This window comes from Pelophylax lessonae (genome assembly GCF_965119305.1).
Source record: "Pelophylax lessonae genome assembly, chromosome: 2".
Lineage (NCBI taxonomy): Eukaryota > Metazoa > Chordata > Amphibia > Anura > Ranidae > Pelophylax > Pelophylax lessonae.
The window spans coordinates 194,434,035-194,447,702 of record NC_138769.1 but is presented as its reverse complement, the minus strand read 5'-3'; the positions used below and the strand labels follow the sequence as shown (position 1 = coordinate 194,447,702).

Sequence of the window (13,668 nt, the reverse complement as noted above, 5' to 3'; positions counted from 1 at the left end):
GCTTCTTTATGCACATTAATACAAATTTTGCCCTGGGGTGCCCAAACTTTCGATCCCCACTGTATATGGTTTGCACGCATTGACCCGTGAAACATTACATTGATCTTCTTAAAGAGCCACCGCTGCCGGTGTGGGTCTGTAACTACCTTCCATAAGGTAGTTATTCCATTTTGGGGTTTTTGTGCTGCCCATATATTTATATATAATTGCTTATGAGTGCATGTATGAGTGTCCGTGGTAGCTACCTGTGTCCTTTGACAACGGTGTCATTTTTATTGGCTTATATGGTGGAGGTGTAATCTTTTTTCTTCTTTATATTGTGTTTCAATAAAGCATTTAATACTTTTCAATACCAGTTGTCCCTCACTGACCCTTTGTCCATATATATGTTGAATTATTTTAGAGGAACACACTCCCCTTCACATAGAGGAGGATATGAAGTGACGGCATGTATTGATCCTTGGGTTGGAATAATATTTTCTCCCTCAGGATCCATTATACAGAGGTTGAGTTCTGATAACTATTTTAAGTTTTTGTTTATTAAATACAGTACATAATGTCAGGTAGTAGGTTATATGAACTCATTGCCTTTATATAATAAGCTGCACCTGCACCTGTGAGTATAACAAATCAGCTTCTTTCATCTAATCTAATTCTAATCATAAAAAGATCACAGGTAGGCAAGATGACTAATTTGTTACATAAAAATCACAGAAGCATAACATTTCCTGAGATAGCCTTAACCTCTTGCAATTTTTTAAAGATAGATTAACTATGGTTGCAAATAATGCCTCTGTAAACAGAAAAGCAGATATATAAGTAGTTTTCAACTTTACATATATAAAAGTGGGGAATTCAACAACCACGGGAACCATAAGAGGAAGACACTGATTGGCTGCTATGCACATACACAGTGCCCTCAGTTTCTTTAAAGCTAGTAACTGTAGCATATAATATTCATACACTTTTACACCTTTGGCAAATTATTCTGTAAATAACTGTTCCTATCAAAGCACTTACAAAGCAGACCTTTCCATGCATAGCAATTACTCATCAGGCAACGCATAAAGCATTTCTGTTGTCAAAGTCTCAAATTATCTCATTTTTTTTATCTGCATCAACATGTCACTAAGCAATCCAATTTGGTGACATGTCAGTCAAGCAGACAAGGTTAGAGTTATTTCTTCTTCTCATGTTCACTCATTCTTTCCTGTATTATCACCTGTATCATCTCCTTTCACTTTTTGACAAGGTCAAATGTATGGTTTCATTTTTCCCATATCACAGTTCAATAATTTGGACTTGTCTAGCCGTTAACAAATGTGCTTTTAAAAATGCTCTCATAAGCCATGCTAGGGAAATCTTAGGAAAGCTGATGGTTTCTCTCTCTCGCTATATATATATATATATATATATATATATATATACACACACACACACACAGTATCTTACAAAAGTGAGTACAACCCTTACATTTTTGTAAATCTTTTATTATACCTTTTCATGTGACAACACTCAAGAAATAAAACTTTGCTATGATGTAAAGTAGTGAGTGTACAGCTTGTATAACAGTGTAAATTTGCTGTCCCCTCAAAATACCTCAACACACAGTCATTAATGTCTAAACTGCTGGCAACAAAAGTGAGTACACCCCTAAGTGAAAATGTCCAAATTGGGCCCAATTAGCCATTTTCCCTCCCCGGGGTCATGTGATTCATTAGTGTTATAATGTCTCAGGTGTGAATGGGGAGCAGGTGTGTTAAATTTGGTGTTATCACTCTCACTCTCTCATACTGGTCATTGGAAGTTCAACATTGCACCTCATGGCAAAAACTCTGAGGATCTGAAAAAAATAAATATTGCTCTACATAAAGATGGCCTAGGCCCTAGGCTATAAGAAGATTTCCAAGACCCTGAAACTGAGTTGCAGCATGACGGCCAAGACCATACAGAGGTTTAACAGGACAGGTTTCACTCAGAACAGGCCTCGCCATGGTCGACCAAAGAAGTTGAGTGCACATGCTCAGCGTCATATTCAGAGGTTGTCTTTGGGAAATAGACGTATGAGTGCTGCCAGCATTGCTGCAGAGGTTGAAGGGGTGGGGGTCAGTCTGTCAGTGCTCAGACCATACGCCGCACACTGCATCAAATTGGTCTGCATGGCTGTCATCCCAGAGGGAAGCCTCTTCTAAAGATGATACAGAAGAAAGCCCGAAAACAGTTTGCTGAAGACAATCAGACTAAGGACATGGATTACTGGAACCATGCATTGTGGTCTGATGAGAGCAAGATAAACTTGTTTGGTTCAGATGGTGTCAAGCGTGTGTGGCACCAACCAGGTGATGAGTACAAAGACAAGTGTGTCTTGCCTACAGTCACGCCTGGTGGTGGGAGGGTCATGGCCTGGGGCTGCATAAGTGCTGCCGGCACTGGGAAGCTACAGTTCATTGAGGGAACCATGAATGCCAACATGTACTGTGACATATTGAAGCAGAGCATGATCCCCTCCCTTCAGAGACTGTACCGCAGGGCAGTATTCCAACATGATAACGACCCCAAATACACCTCCAAGACGACCACTGCCTTGCTAAAGAAGCTGAGGATAGGGGTGATGGACTGACCAAGCATGTCTCCAGACCTTAACCCTATTGAGCATCTGTGGGGCATCGCCAAATGGAAGGTGGAGGAGCGCAAGGTCTCTAACATCCACCAGCTCAGTGATGTCTTCATGGAGCAGTAGAGGAGGACACCAGTGGCAACCTGTTACACTCTGGTGAACTCCATGTCCAAGAGGGTTAAGGCAATGCCGGCAAATAAAGGTGGCCACACAAAATATTGACACTTTGGGGGTTTACTCACTTTTGCGAGATACTGTAGCTGTCTGAAAAATCATTATTTGCATGCATTTATAGAACATACTGTATATTTATTATTTTTGGTTTGTTTACATATGAAAACATAAAACAATTGTAAGTGAAAAGAAAAAGTACTGTACCTACGCTCCAATCAACCTCTTCAACAGCATCTCCATAAATACCATGTCTACTTTTGCCTCTAAAATCTTGAGAGGCATAAAGCGCAGTATGGACTTGAAGATAGGACATAAACAGAAGGAAAGGTTTAAACTTGTTCCTGTAGATTAAAACATTGCATACTTGTCATAATTGAATTTAAATATACTACAGAATGTTTGGTCTGTGTTGTAAAAATAGTTTTATTTTGTGAAGAACAATACATACTTTAAGAATCCTAACATAAAAGTACACAAGCACTAGTCTACTTAAAGTAGAATTTACTACTGAAAAGTAGAATTAAAGGCAAAACTTTTTTTCACATTTTCGATAAAGTAAAGGAGGATTAAAACTACAGTCAGGTTTTGTTTGCCATCTATGTCCCATTAGGGAGATGTTCCTGCACTTTCTGTCATATAGCAAAAGCAGGAAGTGACAGGAAATCTATCCAAAGTGAGGGAATCCTTGGTTGTCTTAAAACTAGGGTTCCCAATAAAAGATTTTCCCTCTGATACTGTTCTAGTAAAAACCCAAAATGTGAGAATTTCTTTTATTTTTACTTTAGATAACAGTGGACACATATGACAAATAGGGAGGGTGAATCTCCTTTATAGGGACCCAAACAGCAAAAAAAAAAAAAAACCCTGACAGGTGTTCCTATCCCTCTCAACGCTATCCAAACCTATAAAAAAAAAAAAAAAAAAAGTTTGATTTTAGTTTTACTTTAACAGTTGAACATTTATTTATCATTTTTAATTTTTATGGTTAAAGATTTGTATACAATTTTCATCAATATTGATGTCAAGGTATTTTTTTTTTTTTTTTAATATGGTGGAAAAAAAATTGTTTTCTTGCAACCTATTACACAATCTTTATTTCACTCACTCAGAGGTGGAGCTTTAGGTTCACCAGTTAGAAAGGAGATGATTACTACTGTGATGTTTCTTTAGCCAACCCATAGTGATGGGAATCAATTGTCAAAAAGGCTAAAAAGTTTATACATTTTGGATAGATTAAAGTACACTAAAGCTTTGATGTCAAAACTTCACATAACTAGCTTGTTACCTTTGTTTTGTGAAGCACCATAAATGTTTAAAGGCTTTGTCAAATAGACGTTTATAGTACAATGCCCCTATATAATGTAATACAATAGGATTATAAAGGATGAAAATAAATGGAAAACAATCCACAGTACACTAGAGTTCTTTGCTGGAAAAACACAACACTTGCAAATGTGAACACCTTCCCAATAACCACGAGGCTCCCAGGCAAAGAGTAACAGACCCTACATGATCCTGAAGCAATATACATTTTATTGTGATTAAGTAAAAACAGAAATATTAGCATGTGGACAGCCTCCTTTTTGTTTACTTTAGGGCTCTTTCACACGGGTGATCCGATCAGATCCGCCTGTCAGTTTTTTAGGCGGATCTGATCGGATCCTCCATGCAGCTCTATGGGGCAGCGGGTGTCAGCGGAGACACCTCCGCTGACACCCGCTGCCATCCGCATCCGATCCTGTGCGTGAAATCTGGACGGATGGAAACCCTATTTTTCCATCCGTTCAGTAATCGGAGCGGATCTGATGAGAGCGGACAAGCGGTCCGCTCTCATCCGATCCCCCATAGAGGGCAGTGGGGGCTGAGACACCTCCCTCTCCGCTCTGCAAGCGGAGACGGAGCTGTCATCCGCCCGGCTCAGCGGGGATCGCGGATCGATCCCTGCTGAGCGACACGGATCCGTCTACGGAGCGGACCGTGTGAAAGGGCCCTTAGTCTATCTCTTCTAACAACTTTAACTACTTAAAAACTATTAATAAACAAGGTAGTAAAAACCTGCAATATAGGCATATGATGGATGTTCCTTAAGCCCTATCTATGGGCTTAGATGTGAAAACCTGTTATTCTCGAAAGGCTTTACAGTCAGTTTTCTTGCCTTTTCTTGAAAGCAGACAGTATACATCCATGAGGAATACTGGGGTTGATTTACTAAAACTGGAGAGTGCAAAATCTGGTGTAGCTCTGTATAGAAGCCAATCAGCTTCCAGGTTTTATTGTCAAAGCCTAATTCTACAAGCTGAAGTTATAAGCTGATTGGCTACCATGCACAGCCGCACCAGATTTTGCACTCTCCAGTTTTAGTAAATAAACCTCAATGTGTATATTGGGTTGTGAAATTGACTGACCCTACGTTCACATCTATGCGGTTGCAGTTAATGTGGCTTTCTGGCATTTTGCATTTTAGTATACGTGATTTTGATGCGGTTTTGCATGTAGTTTTCAGGCGTTTCACGTTTATTTTTTCTCTTTAACAAACTATAAATACTGTAGCTGGTTGTTAAGGAGCAGGCAGGGAAGCCAGGTGCCGCATCCTTAACAGCTGATAAGTCATCAGCTGTCAGAAGGGACCCCCCGCTGACTGGTACATTTAAAAACAAGAAAAAATGTTGTGGGCTTCCCCCGATCAATACCAGTCCCTTCAGGTTTGGTACAGATTTTGAGGGGAACCCCATGCCAATTTTGTTTTGAGAAATGGCGTGCCCCCCCCCCAAATCCATAGCTGACTATTTTCTGAGAATGCAGCCCGGCGGGTCAGGAAAGGAAGGGGACGAGGGAGTGGGCCCTCCCCATCCTGAACCATACCAGGCCACATGCTACCGACATAGGAGGGATGCTTTGTTAATGGGCACAAGGTCATCTCCTCCACAACCCTGCCTGGTGGAAAGCCCCTTTTAACAAGTGGGGCCCCCAGATCCCAGCCCCCTCCATGTAAATGAGTATGGGGTACATGCCCCTACTCATTCACAAAACAAAGGTGTAGTAAAAAAATGAAAAACAATGCTCCCGATGTAGATCCATCATCAATCACAACGCCCACTGCCACCACCGACCTGAAAAAAGAAAAAAATGCTTCGCTACCACTATTTGCCAGCTCTGCTGTCTGGCAGTTCTTAAATATTTAAGAGGCAGGGTGGCCCTGCCTCCCTGTGACATCATTGGCCGGGTGGCAAGGGGCATCATGATTGATGATGGATCTACATCAGGGGAGATTATTTTTTATTTTTGTTTTTTAAATAAAAGGACTTGTCCAAAACTGCCTTCTATTGTTTTTTACGCTACACCTGTTTTTTTTGGTGAATGAGTACTATGTACCCCATACTCATTCACGGGGGGGGGCGGATCTGGGGGCCCCGGGCCCCTTGTTAAAAGGGGCTTCCAGATTACAAAAAGCCTCATTAACACAGGGACAAGTTGCTTTGCTCCCATAGCACCACCTTATGTTGAGGGCATGTGGCCTTGTATTGTTCCTGGGGGGGGCTGCTCACTCATCCCATCCCTTTCCTGACCTGCCTGGCTGCATGCTCAGATAAGGGTTTGGTATGGATTTTGGGAGGACCCCATGCCATAAAAAGAAAAAAAAAATTGGCGTGAGGTTCCCCTCAAAATCTATACCAGACTCCAGGGGACTGGTATGGATTGGGGGGGCCCTACACCATTTTTTTGCAGATTTTTTTTTTATTGTTGGCAATTCTTGTTTTTACATTCAGCTGTGAGGGGAACCCTAGCTGATGACTCATCGGTAGGGTTGAGCGAACACGGACTGTATTGTTCGGGATCGTACCGGACTTTTGGGTTTTCGGTACCTGGACACGGACCCAAACATTTTACTGTATATTCGGGATACAGTCCGTTGTTCGGTTGTTTTGGCACGGTTTTAATGGCGCGGTTTAACAGCTGCAGGGCAGCCAATCAACAAGCGTTTGACTAGTGTGCCCTTAGAAGCCATCACAGCCATGCCTTCTAATGGCACGCGGCGTGCAGCGGACATTTAATGCAAGTTCAGTGCATATGTGTCTGCTTAATCTGGATTTTAAAAAAGAAAAATGTTTTTTCCTTCATATTTTACTGTGACATACAGCGTTTAGACATTGCTGTTCTAATCTGATATTCAAAAATCACCAATTTAAGGGAAAAATAATTATTTTTCAGTTTTTTATTCATACTTTACTGTGACATACAGTGTTTAGACACTGCTGTGTTCTAATCCACTATTCAAAAATCACCAATTTAAGGGAAAATTAATTATTTTTCAGTTTTTCATTCATACGTTACTGTGACATACAGTGCTGTTCTAAGCTGCTATTCAAAAATCACCAATTTAAAAGGGAAATTTTTTTTTTCATTTTTTCCTTTATATGTTAATTTAAGATAAAGCCTTTAGACACTGCTGTGTTCTAATCCGCTCTTCAAAAATCACCAATTAAAAGGGAAAGTAAAACATTTTCATTCAAATGTTACTGTGAGATACACCCTTTGGATACTGTTGTTCTATTCCGCTATTCAATAAAAACCCATTTAGGGAAAAAAATTAAATTGCGGCCTAGTCTGCATATAACCGAAAACCTTATCATCAAATAAATATATACTTAACAGTGATATACTTAAAGTGCTTGTGCAAAAACAGTGTCTCATATGGTCATAATACAATCATTGTACATTCATATACTGTGCAAATAAACTAAATATAAAACCAAATAAAAATTGAGAAAATATATATTCCAACTTGAATTTTATGTGAAAAAACTAATATAGTTCATAAAATCTTCTTCCAATGCTATTAAAGTGAAAGTCTATGTGCTCATATAAGTGCCTCGTGCTCATACAAAGTGCCGGTGCTCAGTCCTAGTGAGTAGGTGCTCCCCTCTCAGTTCCCCACTCACCAGAAGCTGAGTAATAAACCGCCTTATAAGTTTATAAGGTTACCTCAGGCACATTAATATATCAATAATATAATTTTATATAATGATTTTGATTATTAAGGGCTTTTAGTGGCGGTTTAAAAGATATTAATAGTTAATAATTTGTATTGATAGATGGTATTGTTTGTTAGTTTCCCAATGTTATAATTTATTATAAGAGACATCCATAGAATCATATAGCTGATTTGATATCTCAAAGCTTTTACAATAGTAAACCCATGCCCGTTAGAGGTAGTAGACATTTAGTAACAACACATAATGTATAGGGATTAGTAGGCAATATAACTTATTATTAAATATTATAAAATTTATTATTAATTATTAGTATTTATGGTGCATAGATGTACAGTACTTGTTTAATGATATGAAATAATTGTATGCATAGGTATATTAAGAGGTACCGGAATTAGATTGACCACAATTATTATATAGATAAATGGGCATATACGGATCTAGCATTATATTGTGATATTAGTAGCGGTACATTGCCTTACGGCACGGAACTAATTAGACTGGAACTTACAAGTAATATTAGTGGGTTGAGGGGGACTAAGATGGCGGATCACAGGAAGTTGTATTGAATGAGAGGCCTAAGATGGCGGCGATCCACTTCCAGTTCCCTTCAAGTGTCCGTAGTAATGTGATTATGTAGCGATATAAATAGTAGTACGTACTCGTGCCGCTCTCGCTTTTGATAACGCTCTGATAGGCGGAGCGAAACGCGTCAAGCCGTCCGAATACGTACTACGTCACGTCCGGCCACATCCAACTTCCGGCTTCCGGTACACGGGTGCACCGCACGGCCATTTGTTTGGCGGCCCATGGGATTGTTTAAGGCGGACTTACTCTTTGAATATTGTAAGTGTATCTTTTTATTTGCGTGTACAATAAACTGTTTTAAATACTACACGATGATGGCCCTTTTCTTTGCATGAAATTGGGGAGCAATATCTGGATATAGTGAGCGGCAGAGGATCGTTACAACTCTCTGACTGGCGGCCTATAGAGGTGTCTACCACCCAGGACCACTTATAAGGCGGTTTATTACTCAGCTTCTGATGAGTGGGGAACTGAGAGGGGAGCACCTACTCACTAGGACTGAGCACCGGCACTTTGTATGAGCACGAGGCACTTATATGAGCACAGAAACTTTCATTTTAATAGCATTGGAAGAAGATTTTATGAACTATATTAGTTTTTTCACATAAAATTCAAGTTGGAATATATATTTTCTCAATTTTTATTTAGTTTTATATTTAGTTTATTTGCACAATATATGAATGTACAATGATTGTATTATGACCATATGAGACACTGTTTTTGCACAAGCACTTTAAGTATATCACTGTTAAGTATATATTTATTTGATGAGAAGGTTTTCGGTTATAAGCAGCGCAGGTACTTTATGATTTACTGTTTGAAAGGCACCCCCCTTTTTTACCAGCAGCAGCTTATTTTATTGTTATATATATTTTTAGTGGCATTTTGTATTTTTCAATTTAATATTTATTGATTTTTCACATATATATTTACCGAAATAAGTGATCCTAAGCGCTAGCCCCCCACACCTCAGCTAGTCTGCATATGTTACTGTTGTTCCATGCCGCTATTCAATAAACACCCATTTAGGGAAAAAACATTATATTGCGGCCTAGTCTGTATCTGTACGTGTGAGATACACCCTTTGGATACTGTTGTTCTATTCTGCTATTCAATAAACACCCATTTAGGGGAAAACTAATAATTTTGCTGATGAGATACACCCTTGAAATTTGTTTGGTGCATCTCCTTCCACCACCAAGCATTGCAGGGTGCTTCAGTTTGCCTCCTGTTGCTAACTCCTCCTACTCCACTTCCTCATCCTCAACCTCCTCCACATCCGGTCAGCATAACACCTTCACCACCAACTTCAGCACAGCCAGGGGTAAATGACAGCAGGCAGTTTTAAAACTTGCCTGTTTGGGGGAAAAACTCCACACCGTGCAGGAGTTGTGGAGGAGCATGGAACAACAGACCGATGAGTGGTTGGTACCAGTGAGCCTCAACCCCGGCCTGGTGGTGTGCGATAATAGGGGAAATCTCGTAGCAGCTCTGGGCCTAGCCGGTTTGACGCACATCCCTTGCCTGGCGCATGTGATGAATTTGGTGGTGCAGAGGTTCCTTAAAAATTACCCCGATATGTCAGAGCTGCTGCAGAAAGTGCGGGCCGTCTGTGCGCACTTTCGGCGTTCTCACCCTGCTGCTGCTCGCCTGTCAACACTGCAGCGTAACTTTGGCCTTCCCGCTCACCGCCTCATATGTGACGTGCCCACAAGGTGGAACTCCATTTTGCACATGCTGGCCAGACTGTGCGCGCAGCAGCAGGCAATAGTGGAGTTTCAGCTGCAGCACGCACATGTGAGTCGCTCTGCGGAACAGCACCACTTCACCACCAATAACTGAGCCTCCATGCGAGACCTTTTTGCCTTTTTGCGCTATTTCGAGTACTTCACCAACATGGACAGTGCTGATGACGCCGTTCTCAGCGTTACTATCCCACTTCTATGCCTCCTTGAAAAAACGCTTCGGGCGATGATGGAAGAGGATGTGGCACAGGAGGAGGAGGAGGAGGAAGAGTGATCATTTCCAAGGCTTTCAGGGCAGTCATTCACAAGTGACTCCGAGGGTGGGTTCCTGCACACACAAACGCCAGGTACACAATTGTCCAGCAAGGGCACAATTCTGGAGGATGACAAGGTGGAGGATGAGAAGGAGGAGATGGAGGAGGAGGAACCATGTTCACAGCAGGGTGGCACCCAGGCCAGCACGTGGCCATCACTGGAGCGTGGCTGGGGTGATACAGAGGACACAGACGATACACCTCCCACAGAGGACAGCCATTCGTTGCCTCTGGGCAGCCTGGCACACATGAGCCATTACATGCTGCAGTGTCTCCGCAACGACCGCCGAGTTGCCCACATTCTAACTTGTGCTGATTGCTGGGTGGCAAGACTCCTGACAGGGACATAGGGTTTCCATGGTCTGCCTAGCCAGAAGGCCTGGCAGACCCCATTCTTCATGGTAGCTGAAGCCACCTCGAATACTAGGTCAGGGGGGTTCTCCCAAAGAGAGACCCCCCAGGGCAGAGGAGGAAGGAACCTGAGGTCCATACATCTAACCTTCCAAGCCCCCATCACTCCAGCAGGTTTGCATAGCCGCCACCCAACCTTGGTCAGGCCGGATGACAGCACAGCGCCCCCACTGGATAACTGATAACAGATACTACACTTGATCTTAGCCAAAAGGTCGAGAAGAGATGCTGGTGGCATTCCCACCTGACAGCGGGGGCACAGTGGAAGCAAAAGGCGAAGGCAGAGGAGGAGGTCGCCAACGCAGCCAGGGCACCGCCAGCACCTCAGAAGGCAGGGTTAGCATGCATGAAATGTGGAAAAGCTTTGTCGGCACGCCACAACAACCAGGACCCCCAGCTGTTTTTTTTTTTAAGCCCGTAGTGTGTGAATACACTCACACTATCACCCGGTGGGTGCATAAAAAAGTGCACACCGAAAAAAGTGAAACACAAAAAGTGCACAGGGTGTACACATAGTCTCTGACCGTGATTACCGTGGCGCAAGGCTCCTGACAGGGACTTGGGTACTTACACTGGCTAACCTGGCCGAAACCAGGCAGCCCTGTTCTTTAGGAGGTCTGCTGAAACAGACCACCCAAACTACTAGGTGGGGCTCTCCCGAAGAGAGACCCCATGAGAGAGGGCGAACCAAACCAGAAGGCCATATCCACCCCCTCCCAAGACTTTCAGGGACAGGCCCAAGGACCTACACCCTACTAATCACGCTGTACAAAATAAAGTGTACCGCCACAATAAAAAACACAAAACGTGAGACACACAACACATACAATTGGAGAAAGGGATAGTGGAAAAGTGCAAGGTTAGTGCCACGTTGCAATACTATGGCAGGCTCTTCGGCCAGGAATAAAAAAATCCTCTGGTCCTGACTCCTGACCAAAAGGCCCGGCCCTAGAGGCAGGTGTGAAAAACGTGTGTAGGAAGTGCAGTGTCCTTGGTGCCATACTCCTAGTGTTGCCATCCACCGTGAATTATGGCACCCCTGGACTGCCACTCCAGGGGCACATACACCACAGGCTTTTCAGAATCCCGGTCCCTGGCAAGACCAGTGCAGCCCCGTCCCTACCAGAAGGCCTTTTCCAAAGCCAGACTCAACCCAGAAGGGGCAAAAAGACCCCCCCCCCCGCCGCCATCACCGTTCCTTACCATATACAGTTCCTTATGTACTATACACGTACTGAATTACGGGTCTGCCCCCTTCAACTTCTGGGTCTCCAAATAGGGCACATGGCCTGAGCTTGCCCTTTACGCCCTGGAGGTGCTGGCCTGCCCTGCAGCCAGTGTATTATCTGAACGTGTATTTAGCACGGCTGGGGGCGTTATCACAGACAAGCGCAGCCGTCTGTCCAGAGCCAATGTGGACAAGCTCACTTTCATTAAAATGAACCAGGCATGGATCCCATAGGACTTGTCCGTACCTTGTGCAGAATAGACATGTATACCGGCCTTACCCAGCCATTGTTGTATTTTTGATTTTTCTCACTCTTTTGGGGTGTACCCTAATTTAAAAAGAAATACAATTAAAAACAAAAACCAGTGTTGGCTACCTCGTCCTCCTCCACCGCCGCTTCCACCTACACCGCCACATCAACCGCTACCTCAACCTCCTACTCCATATGGGCCTTGCCCTCCTAGATCAAGATGATTCTTTTTTATTTTTATGTTTTTTATGTTATTTTTAAGTTATTTCCCTATCCACATTTGTTTGCAGAGCACTTGCAATTCTCTTAACAAGCTTTTGCTGCCATTTGCAGCCCTCTAGCCCTTTCCATGTTTTTTTAGAGCCATTTTAGTGCTCAAAAGTTCGGGTCACCATTGACTTAAATAGGGTTCGGGATCGGGGTCAAGTTCGGGTTAAGACCGGGCCACGGACCCGCCGAACCCGAACATCCAGGTGTTCGCTCAACTCTACTCATCAGTTGTTAAGGATGCGGCGGCTGCCAGCTCCTTAACCCGCTTTTTAGAGTTTGTTATAGAGAAAACCCAAATCTCTGCAAAAAGCACGTAAAAATGCATCAAAAACATTTGCTTTTTTGGTGTGGATCCATTAAAGTCTATTACACGCAAAATGTAATCTGCTGCAGGAAAAAAGTCCCTTACCCTTTCCAAAAATGCACTGGCTAAAAAACACATAGCTGTGAATATGTACAATAGGAAACCATGGTAAATGGACTGTAGTGCGTTTCTGAAAACTGCACTAAAAATGCATAGGTGTGAACCTAGAATTAAACATTATGGTTGAAATCTAAACAAACAACTGAAAATACAGATAAAATCTATTGATGACAGCTGTTTTGCTTCCAAAAAAGATTTGTATTTCTTTCCATCCAGTCCTTAGACTTACACGACTCTGACGCAAAGCAAGCTATGTGTAGCAGGCGAGGGGACTTGAACTTTCTCTGCTGCAGTTTCACTTTTACCTAAAGGTCCTCTCCCTACTCCGATCCTTTGATTGGACAGTGTATGGAGAAGCAGCACCCCGATGAGCTCATTGATCTTTCACTCTGCTATTCTCTCCTATGACACTGCTTATTCTACTGAAGCAAACCAGATTGGCTCCCTGTGCGGTTTGTCCCTCTCTGAGCTCTGGGGGTGCAAGAAGCTGAGAAGCAAGAAGCAGAAGCAAGTCAAATTCAGGTACTCACACTTGCATTTAAAATTAGATCAGAGCTTCATTAATTTATACCATTTATATTTCCTTGTTCAGCTCTAAAAATACGCTTTTTCAGTAAAATGTACATTGGCAGCCATATTTACTTTACACTTGAACT

At 42.5% G+C, this 13,668-nt stretch overlaps 1 protein-coding gene across 2 annotated transcripts in view; it reads right to left on the bottom strand.

Moving 5' to 3' along the window:
* STS (steroid sulfatase) overlaps positions 1 to 13,668 on the bottom strand; it is a 396,147-nt gene that overhangs the window by 165,288 nt on the left and 217,191 nt on the right. For both annotated transcript variants that reach the window (XM_082247742.1, XM_082247743.1), the window contains one exon: positions 2,996 to 3,132. In XM_082247742.1, the coding sequence (XP_082103868.1) occupies positions 2,996 to 3,132 (137 nt within the window). The remainder of the gene's footprint in view (positions 1 to 2,995; positions 3,133 to 13,668) is intronic.